Here is a 12,832-nt window from a genome sequence, read left to right as displayed (position 1 = left end):
CAGCAGTGAACCTTTTCCTTTGCATCTCACAGAGAGAACTGAGGACCTCTGTCATCTGCCTCAGATTCACTATGCACTGGTCACTTGCTCAGCCACCCTGGGGGTTAATTCAAAGAGACCCGACTTCCAGCTCCTAACCACCCTTGGTTCCTTGCATCCCAGCCCCTGATCTGGAGGCTGACTGATACAAAGAGAAACCAAGGCGATCGGAATAACTCAGGAAACTTCGGAATTGCCAGGAGAGGAAACTATTATTTTAGCCCTGGGTCTGTTTACTGATTGCTCCAAATGGGTTCCCACGTTCTGTAGGACAGAGGAATTGCAACACGAACTGGGCTGCAGCAAGGGGGGAAACTGGTGTCAAACCATTGGTCTGATCCTCTTGGGGAATGGGTGGATGGAAGAGGAGCAACGGAGACAGGGATACGCAGCCACCGTGGGAAGCTCTGGGGACCAGGCGAGAGAAAAGCAGCAGTGATAAAGGATGTGAGTCATGTTCCCGCTGGCAGAAAAGTAAGTGCGCGATGGAAAAAGAAGCATTTCCAAGAAGAACCCAGCAGCTAGGAAGCTAAACTATCAGGCAACAGCAGGCTCCTTAGGCATCGACTCGTGTCCCACTCCTGCCATCTGCTTGAGGCGTTTGTTCCTGTGTTCGTAGCCGAACCTGGGTGCATTGCTTGGTGCTCTCTACAGCTGCAGCTCCTCCGTAGCGCATCGAGGGGGTCAAATCCTGGCCTTACTGAAACCAATGAGTGGGGAGTTAGAGACGAATGCAATACAGCAGTGGGGTTCCTCATATTCAGCGGGACCAAGGTTTCCAGGAGAGACAGGCCTGAACCAACCCCTCAGATTGAAACAGCCCGGAACTTGGGCAGTTCAAAACCCAACAGATATTTGTTGCTCCGCTTTCCAAAGAACATGCAGGGCCTGGCATCACTCCACATGCTACATAGCCGTTGCCCCTTCACTCAGTCATAAACAAAGCTTTAACCTGGTTATGGGCCAGTCTACCCTATAATGTGCAACAATGGGGCTCTTCCATTCCAGCCCCCCTGTGCTGCGCTGCCACTTTATCTCCCTAGCTGGAGATTCTCCCAATGTGAGCAAGTCCCCATTGACATAGAGCCAGTTTAGTCTGTTCCTACTCTACCCCAGAGCACAGGGGATGCGAACACAGTGCTGCTGAGCTCAAGCTGTTTTCCAATCGGCAGATGGCCCCTTGGGGGCCGTAGCCAGTTGGTGCACTTTAGAGCAGCTCCTAGGCTGCTCTAATTACAGAATCATAGAAATGTTGGGCTGGAAGGGACTTTGAAAAGTCATCAAGTCCAGCTCCCTGCATGGAGGCAGGACCAAGTAAACCTAGACCAGCCCTGACAGGTGTTTGTCCAACCTGTTCTTCAAAACCTCCAATGATGGGGATTCTACAACCTCCCTTGGAAGCCTATTCCAGAGCTTACCGACGCTTAGCGTTTTCCTTATATCTAACCTCAATCTCACCTGCTGCAGATTAAACCCATTACTTCTTGTCCTTCCTTCAGTGGACATGGAGAACAATTGACCACTGTCCTCTTTATAACAGCCCTTAACATATCTGAAGGGTTTTATCGAGTTCCCCCATCAGTCTTTTCTTCTCAAGACTGAACATGGCCAGTTTGTTTAATCTTTCCTCACAGGTCAGGTTTTCCATATCTTTTATCATTTGTGTTGCTCTCCTCTGAACTCTCTTCAATTTGTCCATATCCTTCCTAGAATGCGGTACCCAGAACTGGACACAGTACTCCAGCGGCGGCCTCACCGGTGCTGAGTCGAGCGAGACAATTACTTGCCACATTTTACATACAACACCCCTGTTAATATGCCCCAGAATGATATTAGCCTTTTTTTTACAACTGCAGCACATTGTTCACTCATATTCAGTTTGTGATTCACTATAACTCCCAGATTCTTTTCAGCAGGACGACCACCTACCCAGTTATTCCCCGTTTCATAGTTATCATTTGAGTTTTTTCTTTCCTAAGTGAAATACTTGGCCTTTGTCTTCATTGAATTTCATCTTGTTGAATTCAGGCCAATTGTCCAATTTGTCCAGGTCATTTTGAATTCTAATCCTGTCCTCCAAAGCGCCTGCGACTCTTCCCAGCTTCGTGCGATCCACACATTTTATACGCATACTCTCCACTCCATGATCCAAGTAATTAATGAACATATTGAACAGTACCAAACCCAGGACTGACCCCTGTGGCCCAGGACCCCACTACATATGCCCTCCCAATTAGGTTGTTTTGACATGATTTGTTCTTGACAAATCCATATTGGCTATTCCTTATAACTCTATTATCCTCTAGATGCTTACAGACTGATTGTTTAATAATTTGTTCTAGTATCTTTCCAGGTATAAAAGTTAGACTGATCTATAATTCCCTGGGTCCTATTTGTTCCCCGTTTTAAAGACAGATATGATGTTTGTCCTTCTCCAGCACTCTGGGACCTCACAGACTCTTCCTCCTCCACACTCTCTGCTGAATCCAGGAAAGAAACTGGCACATGGATTTCTAGCTCAGTGATGTAGGTAATAGTGCGGTCACTCAAGACCTAAAGGGTTTCCAAGGGGAGAAGAAGTAGTGTGGGGGGGGAGAACATCCTGCCTCTAGGGAAGGAGCAGACCTCCAATGCTAAATTATGTAGTTCTTGTCTTTCCTGTAGAGAATGGAAATATTGCAAGAGGAGGCCTACAGGAGAGAACCTCCTCAAGAGATCTTTCCTGGGAGGATTAAATAATAACTGTATTATGGTAGCACCTAGCGGCCCTGCCTGAGATCAGGGCACCGTTGCACTAGGCATTGTACAGGCTCAGAGTAAGACCATTCCTGTCCTGAATTGATTGCCATCTAAGGCTGAGATTTTTCTAAACTGCCCAGCAGATTTGGACTCATAGTAGCCATTTGGGTTAATGGGAAGGTCCAAATCCCAGACAAAGGAATCGTCCCATTTTGTAGGGAGACCGTGGCAAGCTGCCACTCAAGTCCCAGGCCAGTGCCTTCGCCATAAGTCAATCCTCTCTTCCCTCGAAGATCTGTGGAATTCTAGAATCCTCATAAAAACACCATGTGCACCTGCCTGCCTGTCAGTCTATCCTCCCAGAGGAGCACAACTTGCTGCCATGTGGCCATCTGCAACTGAATAAAGGGCTTAAGGGCGGGGTTTCCCAAAGCACTCAGCATTGGGCTGACGGCTCCGGATGAAATCCAGGAAAATTTAACTTTACCTTGATTTCCGAAGGCAGCAGAGGTAGGTCAAACACTGAGGGTAGGATTCAGAAAAATACTTTGGCGCCTAACTCCCATTCAAATCAATGGGATTTAGGCACCTAAATACCATCGTGAATCCCACCCTAAATGCTTCTGAAAATCCCTCTTACGTCCCAAGTGCAGGAGCCCTCCTACTTGGACTTGTCCACACATGAAAATTAATCCGGAATAAGGTAGGGTGTGAATTTAAAGGAGATTAAGACCATCCACACATGGAGATAATCAGGAGTAGCTATTCTGGAATAGCTCCCTGTGTAGACAAGCCCTCAGGGTATGTCTACACTACAGCTGTTACAGCAGAACTACAGTGCAATAGCTGTGCCACAGCGTAGACGCCTCTGACATTGATAGAAGATGGTTTTTCGTCAATGTAGTTAATTCACCTCTCCGAGAGGTGGTAGCTAGATCAATGGAAGAATCCTTCTGTCAACCTATCCATGTCTACACGGGGAGTCAGTCTCCTATCTATAGAAGAAGCAATGCAAACTTTTCCCCATGTTGCCCTACTAGCAACATGGGAAAAAGTCCTCAGTCCTGGCTTGGAGGGGGCAAAGAGGCCCACTTGATCCTTACCTCTCTCTGCGGAGACGGCCAATGATGGTTGTGTGTGGGAGGGGGAGAAGGGAGGGTGGTTTAGATTATTGACCCCTGCTCACTAGGAACTTGATTCAGACCCACCAAGCTCAGTTCACAAAGCGACTGAGCGGCCTTCAGGCAACAATGGCTCAAGATGGCCCTAGGACAAAATCCCGGATAACTTGGCCTATTGTACCCATCTCTAGCAATTCTTTTCACTCATGACCAGCCTGGACTGGAAATCCGACTCCCAAGCGTTTGGAGGTGCTTTCTAGACTGCCCTTATGTAGCACCAGGTGAGCGAGGTAACCGCTTTCATTGGCCCCACACAGCTACAAGAACTCTGCCAACAACCAGAGAAGATCTCGAATTTTGCCGTCTGAAATAGAAATGCCACAACATGAAGAAAAAGGAAGCATTACGTAACATCTACTGCCAATAGAGAAGTTGGTCCAATAAAAGGGATTACCTCATCCACCTCTCTCTAATATCCTGGCACCAACGCTTAAGCAGCATGTTAGTTGCCAGCTATGAAATTATTGATCAGCTTTAAAATCTGCCTCTGCAGCCCCCTGTCCGGTTACCCTGGGTTTTGAGGTTAATGCCTGACACCTGACCAGCTTAATAAACTGAGTCTATTATCAGATTAGGAACTGAAGATATCTGCTCCATTGGCCATCTGGTAAGTCTGAAGGAGTCTTCAAGTGGGAAGCAGAAGGAGAGAGCAGAGGCCTTCCTCTCAGTAGCCTGTACAGATGTATCTCTAAAACCGCTCAGCATTTCGGAAAGGAAAAAGCCCTCACCCCAGTAGGTAAGTTCCCTTCATTTCCTCAGAGCGTAGGCTGCTTTGCTGTGCTCCAGGCTGGGTCCTGGCTTCTCTCTGAAGCCTCGCTTTTCCTTGGTTTAGCACTCAGGTGTCAATGGGTTGCAGGTCGGCACGAAAGTGTAACAGTCTCAGCTATGGGATTTGACAGTATTTATATACCACTGGAGGTAGAGGAAGCTAGGGCGAGAAATATTGAATACTTCTATTGCAGTGCATTATAGAGCGTGCACTCTTACGAAGGGATGGCGCAAAGAAAAATGGCAAATAACACTGCTAGCAATAGACAGGCTACCTGCCTTAACCAGGAAGAATCACCGCGTGGATGTGTGTTCAAATGAATCCATTCAGCTTTATACTTAGATATATTTTGCACCCAGACCTCCAAACGTGTTTTGATTCTAAATATGAAACTGATTAATCCATCATGTGGGCCACTTAATTTTGGTATTCTGAATAACGTTTTTTCTAAAAGACACTCTATGTAAAATAGATCACGCTTGCTTAAGAAGTCTCTCTGAACTAGACCCAAACATCAGACCAGTTGCAGCCACACTTATTCTTGCCAGAAGCCTTACTGAATACTGCTAGGATAATAATGATTATTTCACGCACATCACTTATTCTAAAGGTTATTCATTCTTTTCCAACCCTAACTTCTCCATAGATTCCATATCCCCTGTTCTATTTCCATAAATGGGATTCTATTTTATGTGGCGTTGCTTAACTAATTGCCTCTGCTATCTCCCAGCTTATAAAGAATAAAGATCAGAAGTGTAGTCTAAATACATATTTAGATACGCAGAACAAGCTCAGTTTTTCTGGACAGTTTAAAATCTCCTTATAGTGCTGTTTCCTTTTAATACTCTTGCAAGTTAATTGTTAAATTATTGCAAGTTAAAGCAGAATTGCCAAAAAAAAAAAAAATACAAACCCTAAAAGCATTAGAGATATTTAAGTTTTGGCTTAACCTGACAAAGGCCGAGGGGGAGGAAGGGGAAATCAGAATAATACTTCATTTGTTTTCCCCTTCCACATCAACTACGAAACTAATTTTGGACTCCAAGGGCCAGAACCTCAGCTGATGTAAATCACCACACACCCGTTGACTTCTAGGGAGTTATGCGGCTTTACTCTGGTTGAAAATCCAGCCCACAGCATTCTGAGACATTCAATAATTAAACACAGCAGGTGAACAAAGGACAGTGTTTCCGACCTAACAGCTGTCCACCTTTGGTTTAAGTTAGAACTAGGAAGTTGTTTTCATGTTGCTTTTTATACAGTGAGAGCACAGATGATGGTTTGGGCTAGGACAGAGAGCCAGGACTCCTGGTTCCATGACCAGCGCTGCCACTGACTTGATTTGTGACAGTGAGCAAGTGACTAGAGCGGTCTGATCTTCAGGTCACCAAGTCTGTAAAATGGGGATAATACTTACCTAATTCACAGGGGCATTATGTCACTTAATTCATTAATGTCCATAAAGCGCTTTTGGACTCTTGGATGGAAGGTGCTAGAGAAGGGCAAAGTATTAGAATTTAGCTGGAAATAGCAACCCAGTAACAAACCTACCCAAAGGAATAGGGTTTGTGCCTGTGCAAAAATCTCCCACCTAAAATATATATTGAATTGGGTGGGGGTTTTTTAATATCAGCCTAGATACTCCGCTAGTGTAAATCACCATCAAGCCATTAGATGCTCTCCTGGATAACAAAAATATCCAGTTATAGTAAAAACAAAACAAAAATTAACTTTGAAAGAGCTATTAACCCTCATGCTTCAGGGCATCAGCCTAGCTACTGGGGGGCCAGGAAGACTCTCTCTGGTAGCCGCTAATCCCATAACTGCCCACTGCAGGGTTTCTTACACCTTCCCCTAATACTGGTCACAGCTGGTGACAGAATATTGGACTAGATGGACAATTGGTCTGATCTAATGTGGAAATTCCTATGTTACCTAAACCAGCATAGCACCATTGGCTCTAATAGAACTCCGCCAGTTTAAACCAGCTGAGGATCTGGCCCATCAAGGTTTAACTGATTATATCGTCTATTGGGAATGCTGGAGAAATTCAAGGATTTTCCATGCCAGCTCTGAATGGGGAAGCAGCTAGATAGCCTTAGTTTGTCTCCTGGCCCCACTGACTTCACTGGGTACTAACAGAAGCTAGACTGTTGATCATACCTGCTATTTCCAGAAGATGCATGTAAATCAGTAACAAGGCTTCCACTCTGGTTGCAGGGCAGCATGGCTCAAGATCTCACAGAAAAAGAACTGCTGAAGATGGAACTTGACCAGCTGAAAAAGGAAGTGAAGAATGAAAGGCAAATGGCAAGTATTTCTATTAGGGTCTAAGCACAATGGGATAAATTAATCCCTGGGATAACCATCTAGACCAACGTTCGTCCCAATTTAAGGGCCTTCAATTAAATCTCAAATACAAAACCAGTGACTGAGTTTTCACATTTCCACCTTAAAGATAGGATTTAGCCTTGTGTTTTACTTGTCCGGATAGCAAACTTCAGGCTTCTAGTGCATATGAAAAGGCTAGAGGAAAGGACGATTAGTGAGAGCACAAAGAGAAAATGATTTGGGCCCAGATCTCAAAGGTACTTAGGTGCCTGACTCCCACTGAAATCAATGAGGCATGTGGATCTTGGTCCCTGAGTATATGGAACACAGTTTTCTCTAGCTGCCATTTGAGTATTTAAAGGAATATGGCATATAGCAGTTTGCCAACCCAGCCCAATCATGTAAGGTGCCAAGTGCCCTCAACTCCTGTTATAGTCTATGGGAGAAGAGGGCACTCAGCACAAAGAAGGATTGGTCTCATGGTGCCAGATTTTTAGTTTAGCCTCATCCTGACATTCAGCACTCAACACACCACAATCTTTTCAAAAATCTGACCCACAGTGTCTGTTGCTGCACAAAAAGCCTGGCCCAGTTCCACTGAAGTCCATGGGAGCTTGGATAACAGCAAGATCTTGCCACTGACTTCAATGATAGCAGGATCAGGCCCAAAACTGATGGAGAATGACATTAGATTTAAGACACTTATATGCAATGTTCCATTTGGTTTAAAAAAAAAAAGGTTAAGGGGCAGGAGAACTAATTTGTATAGGAGACCCCTTAAAATAATCCAGTTGTATTGTGCAGAGAAGACAAAGTCACGTGCTAGAGAAGACAAAAATCCTGGACTTGCTGAGGGAAGAGATTGACTAGAGGATTGAAAAGTCTTAGCCAATTTCCATCTTGTACCGTTAAATTACTACAGTATAACCCAGCTGAATTAACATGGCCAGAGTTCTTAAAACAGGAGCAGGGTAGCAGTGCGGTCTCTCTGCATGGAATTCATTGGCTGTTTCATCAGCCCAACGTTGATGTTCTATTCTATATAGGTTTTTATACCGCACTCATCACCAGAGTATCTGAGCGCCTTCCTGTAGTGCATTAAGCAACGTGACTATGTATCTGTCATGTGTTTGTTCTCTTATCCTCTCCCCAGAGGGAGAAGTGTGTGCAGGGGAATGTCTTGTTTTGCTAGGGTTTTTGGTTTATTTGTTAAATATATATCTGTTGCTACACATTTACATTAGAGAAGACAAGGTCAAAAAACGTGCCTTGCACTTGGAGCGAAAAGCGATGAGGTCTGTTCTAGCCCTGAGTGCCTGGGGGAGTTCATTACACAGTCTCGGACCAGCCCCGAAGAAGGTTCTGTCTCCCGTACAGATAAGCTTTTATCCTTATTGCTGAGAGTTCCATAGTGCCAGAGGGCGAAGTTGTTGACTCCTCCAGGTGTTGAGTACCCTCAGCTCCAGGGAGCTTTTACTGGCTTGCTGAGGGTTCTCAGCACCATGCCCCAGGGTTCTGGGAAATTCCTGCTGCTGATCAAGGGAAGTGGCCTGCTTCAGAAAAATAATTCCCATCAAGGTGCAAGATTCAGAGAGGGATTGGACATTTATAGGGATAACAAGGCTATTCAGAGTTAGAACAGTTAATGCTAAGAAACGGGTCTGGTAGGGATCTAAAACTGCATGCTCCAAAATCTTTAGCCAATCTCTAACAATTAGGGACTAGGATGACTTCTACATGGGGAGAGGCTTCCTACACCTTCTTCTGAATCATCTAGCACTCGCCACTGTCCCGTGTCCGACAGTGGAGTAGAGGGACCATGAGTCTGATACCGTCTGGCCAATCCTATGTAATGAGATCTCATTATCATAATCTAAAAAGAGATTCTTCTTTCTCTCCAGATCTCCAAGACGGGCAAAGAACTCAAGGAGTATATAGAATCCATGGCAGCAGAGGACCCTCTTTTGAAAGGTGTTCCTGAGGATAAAAACCCTTTTAAGGAGAAGGGAGGCTGTATAATTAGTTGACCCCCGCCACTCACAGACAAACTTCGGACCCTTTCCTCCTACAAAACCAAGACTGTAAGAATTTTGCTTACCCTGTAGCATGATCTTTCCATTGGGTGGGGCAGCCCCCCAAAACGAAACCCTTTTGAAGTGTAGCACATCTATGGGAGGGGAAAAAAAGGATATTGGAGACATACCTAAATTTAGCAGCAAGAAGGCAGCCTTCTTCTCTAGGCTCTCACAGCCGATTTCCATTTCGTTTAATATACACACACATTTGTTGAACTTGCTGCACTTCTATCAATCAACACTTAAATCAGGCATTAAGAAAACCTTGAGACTATAAAGCTTAACTTCAGACTTGACCTCCCTAGCACAAGGTGGAAGTCAATGCCACTTGACTTGGGCGACTGTGAGCAAGTCACTTAACCTCTGTGACAGAGTTTCCCCATCTGTAAAAGAGGGATAATAATGCTTGCTCACCTTTGGCAAAGCATGTAGAGATCTAAGTTTCAAAGGTGCTAAGTATTATTATAACTATCACGGCCAAGGATTTTAGGGGGCCTGATAAATTGACATATTTACTCTGTCCACATACCAGGCTACCAGTTACTTGGAAGTTGCTCATTTATTCATTACATTATTTGGGGAGAGACACCCCCCCACCCCGTCTGCCCCCAGCAATGCACTCAGATCACGATGTAAGAACAAATATTGAATACAGACATAATTTAACCATTTAAAACACAAACACCCTCTTAAAATACAAATTGAGTCTAGTGATGGGTATGCAGGAGAGGAAGATAATAAGGAGCCAATAGCAATCATTGACGGGGAAAGGCACCATGGAGAAATGTTTGCAGGGAGATTTTTTAGAAGTGGGGAATGAGCTAAGTCTCAATTCCAGATCTTTAGAGCCACCATTGTGATGGCTTGGCCATCTGCCCAGCCTGAAATGTGCAGCATTTTCCTGTATGGCACACAAGTCCAAAGAAGGGCACAGAAGGGAGCAAAGTTTGCAAGCGACTTGTTCAGAGCCCTCTTCTCCCTGCCTCTACTTCCCCCCACCATCTTACCTGAGGCAGGGCGGATTCCTTTACAGCAGGAGAGAGCAGTGAGGAGGTAGATGTTGGAAGCTGCGCTGGAACTACGGTTGTTTTGACCATCATTTTAACTTTGGAATTCACCTGCGTTCATGTCGGTAACAGCCAGAGTCCTCTGCTCACCTCTTGGGAGTTTGAAGGCCTGTGGATTAACAGAACCGAGGGGAAGCAAGATGATGACAGGAAGCTCAGAGATGTGGAAATGGGAAATAACCTAGGGGTGAAAGGCTTCATCTGCTCAAACCTAGCCTGGGGTGGTAGTGAGAGTTATTCCTCAGATTGCAGTTCCACGGCTTGGGTGATCTCAGTCCAGTCCCCAGTGGTCAAGTACCCCTAAGCTGCCCCACATTTAGCACTAACTTGCTGACAGGCTTAGGAGCCAAGCACTAAATGAGCTACATTGAGGCATTGGCAGGGCAGCATGAGGTGCTCACCTTGCCACCTCCCATGCTGCTACCTGTCCAACAAATGAAGTGTATCCGTCTGCAACCACCAAGGCTGAAATGTTCCAAGAGCCGATGTGATTATGGGTGTCATTTTTTGGGGAGCCCCCCCCCCAAAAAAACCCCACTTGCGCAATAACCTAAATCAACAGAAAAAAAATGTATATTGAAAATAAGACAGCAAGGAATCCAAGCTTCCTGTCTGAGGCAGAGCTGTCTACACCACTACCACTTCCCCTTTGAGTAAGACGTGTGGCCAAGATCACAACTCAGACCCCTGCTGCATCCTGTGATTTCTCTGTAATAGTGTATTTGATATTAAAGGATATGAAACACTTTACTTCGGAGGTACAAAAGACACATTTTAAGTAGGCATGTATCAGTGTAAGGTTTAGTAGCGTTAAAAGACAATAAAGGCTTTTCAGCGAAGGAATTGTCCACTCTCTTCCCTCCCGTATAAAAAACAACTGACGTGGGAAGAGGTGGCACGGTTATCTTTTGGCGTCTGTTGTAGCAATTCTGCATGTCAAGCGTTTGTGCTGGAACACGCCAAAGTACCGGCTTCTGATACTTTAGTGGCAAAGTAGAAGTCATATCAGGACTGGCTTAGTCGGCACCACATACGAACAAATCTCGCTAGCTGGCCATTTGACTTGCATGATTTCCGTCTGCCAAGCCAGCGCTCGCACTAACTTGAGGCTCAGTCCTGACCACTGCTGAACCTCATGGGAGCGGAAGGGAGCTCCGCCTTCTTAGGATCAGGCCCTACATGCATCATAAAGGAGCCCAGCTCCCATACAAGAGATGAGTGTGGGGAGGGGGAATAACATATAACTAATTTTTTAAGCCACATCGAGAATTATGCATTTCCTCTGTAGCTAACATCAGCCTGCTCAATGTCTTGTATGCAATTAGCAGAAGATGTTCTGTTCATTCTGTTGTGGACTATAAATAAATTTGCTGAATATTTTAAACATGGCTCATCTTTCTTCCTTTTTTTGTGGGGGTGGTGGGAGTGTTAGTAGTAGTTTCGAGAAGTACCTGTTCCTGATTTTACAGCTCGGAACACAGAACCCTCTGCTCAGTTAACCTGACAGAGGGCAAAACCACCCAGCAATCTTTCCTTGGGTGAAATTCAAATTGAAGTTCATGGGAATTTAGCCTGAGTCAGGATTAGTGGGGTTTGACCCATTGTTGGCACTGAAAGGGCAAAGTATCTGACATCCTTTGAAAGGGTCTTTCCAATCAGCACACACAATATGCTGTTTTCTAATCAAGACAAACATCTTCAGGTTAAAAACAAGACCCAGTTTCTCATCCCCCTCCCCCAAATCTTCCTCTCCCAACAGCCTCTGCTGGAATGTGTCACCCATTATGTCACCATTAGGCACTTATGAAATATTAAAACTTGCCCACTGACAGATAAGAGCTTTGCTCTTTGTTTCCATTTCCAATCTGAGAGGGAGGGGAGGGGGGAGATAGATCAAATATACCCAGGTATTACTGTTCTCAAAGCAGATTGACCTATTTAATGAAAGCTAAGCTCCTTGTAACCTGCGTCAGAGTGAAATAATCTGTATTAAAGGGATTTGGGTTTCTGGGCCTTTCCTGTTTGACTGGCCTCTGGTCTTTATAAAGGATTTACCAACAGCACTGAAAGCAGGGGTTGTAACCAGCCTTTGAAATTTGTTTAAGCAAGGGCCTCCTGAACCCTGCCTGCAGCGTCCTTAGAATCTCCTGAAGCAACCAAGCAACTCCAATCCTGGAACTTTTAAGATTCCACCAGCTTGGTACAGGAAGTCAATGTTAGTCAATGGAATACCCTCTGCAGGTCAGAAGTCTTCAATAGGGCAGGTGGGGTTTCCAAGATCCAGGATCATACATACAATACAGTTGCGGAGAAAGAGGCAGCAGACTCAGTAGGTGGCGAGAACTAACAATGCATTCATAGTGATGGGGGGGAAACCAAAGTCACCCTTCCAGTGTGACACAAGAAGTGCTGGCCTCAAGAAATTAAAATGTTCACAGCATGGTGACTCCCTGCTTGTAGCCATGACCATTATGATTCAGGCTGCTACATAGCTATATTTTTGCAGAAAATTGAGGGAAATAAACCTTGTTTGTGCCAATATGAAGGTTCCTAAAAAAAGAGTCCAGTGTCCTACAATGCCTGTGTAACCCATTCTAAAAGAATGTGGGCATTCGCTCTGCTATAGTGCCT

At 45.0% G+C, this 12,832-nt stretch overlaps 1 protein-coding gene across 1 annotated transcript; it reads left to right on the top strand.

Annotated features, from left to right (window-relative positions):
- The first annotated feature begins 735 nt into the window (after positions 1 to 735).
- On the top strand, positions 736 to 11,589 carry GNGT2 (G protein subunit gamma transducin 2). The gene is made up of 3 exons (XM_065577553.1): positions 736 to 4,695; positions 6,949 to 7,038; positions 8,961 to 11,589. Exons 2-3 carry the CDS (start codon positions 6,955 to 6,957, stop codon positions 9,084 to 9,086), a joined length of 210 nt encoding a protein of 69 aa, XP_065433625.1. The 5' UTR covers positions 736 to 4,695; positions 6,949 to 6,954; the 3' UTR covers positions 9,087 to 11,589.
- The last annotated feature ends 1,243 nt before the right edge of the window (positions 11,590 to 12,832 follow it).

Source organism: Chrysemys picta, chromosome 24 (assembly GCF_011386835.1).
Source record: "Chrysemys picta bellii isolate R12L10 chromosome 24, ASM1138683v2, whole genome shotgun sequence".
Lineage (NCBI taxonomy): Eukaryota > Metazoa > Chordata > Testudines > Emydidae > Chrysemys > Chrysemys picta.
Note: the sequence above shows the minus strand (reverse complement) of the source record. Positions and strands in the feature narration are given on the sequence as shown.

Bases quoted from the DNA above. Each gene is read 5' to 3' on its own strand.
- GNGT2 (XM_065577553.1), top strand. From the start codon at position 6,955: ATGGCTCAAGATCTCACAGAAAAAGAACTGCTGAAGATGGAACTTGAC. The intron at 7,039-8,960 runs GCAAGTATTTCT...CTTTCTCTCCAG, and splicing joins TGAAGAATGAAAGGCAAATG to ATCTCCAAGACGGGCAAAGA.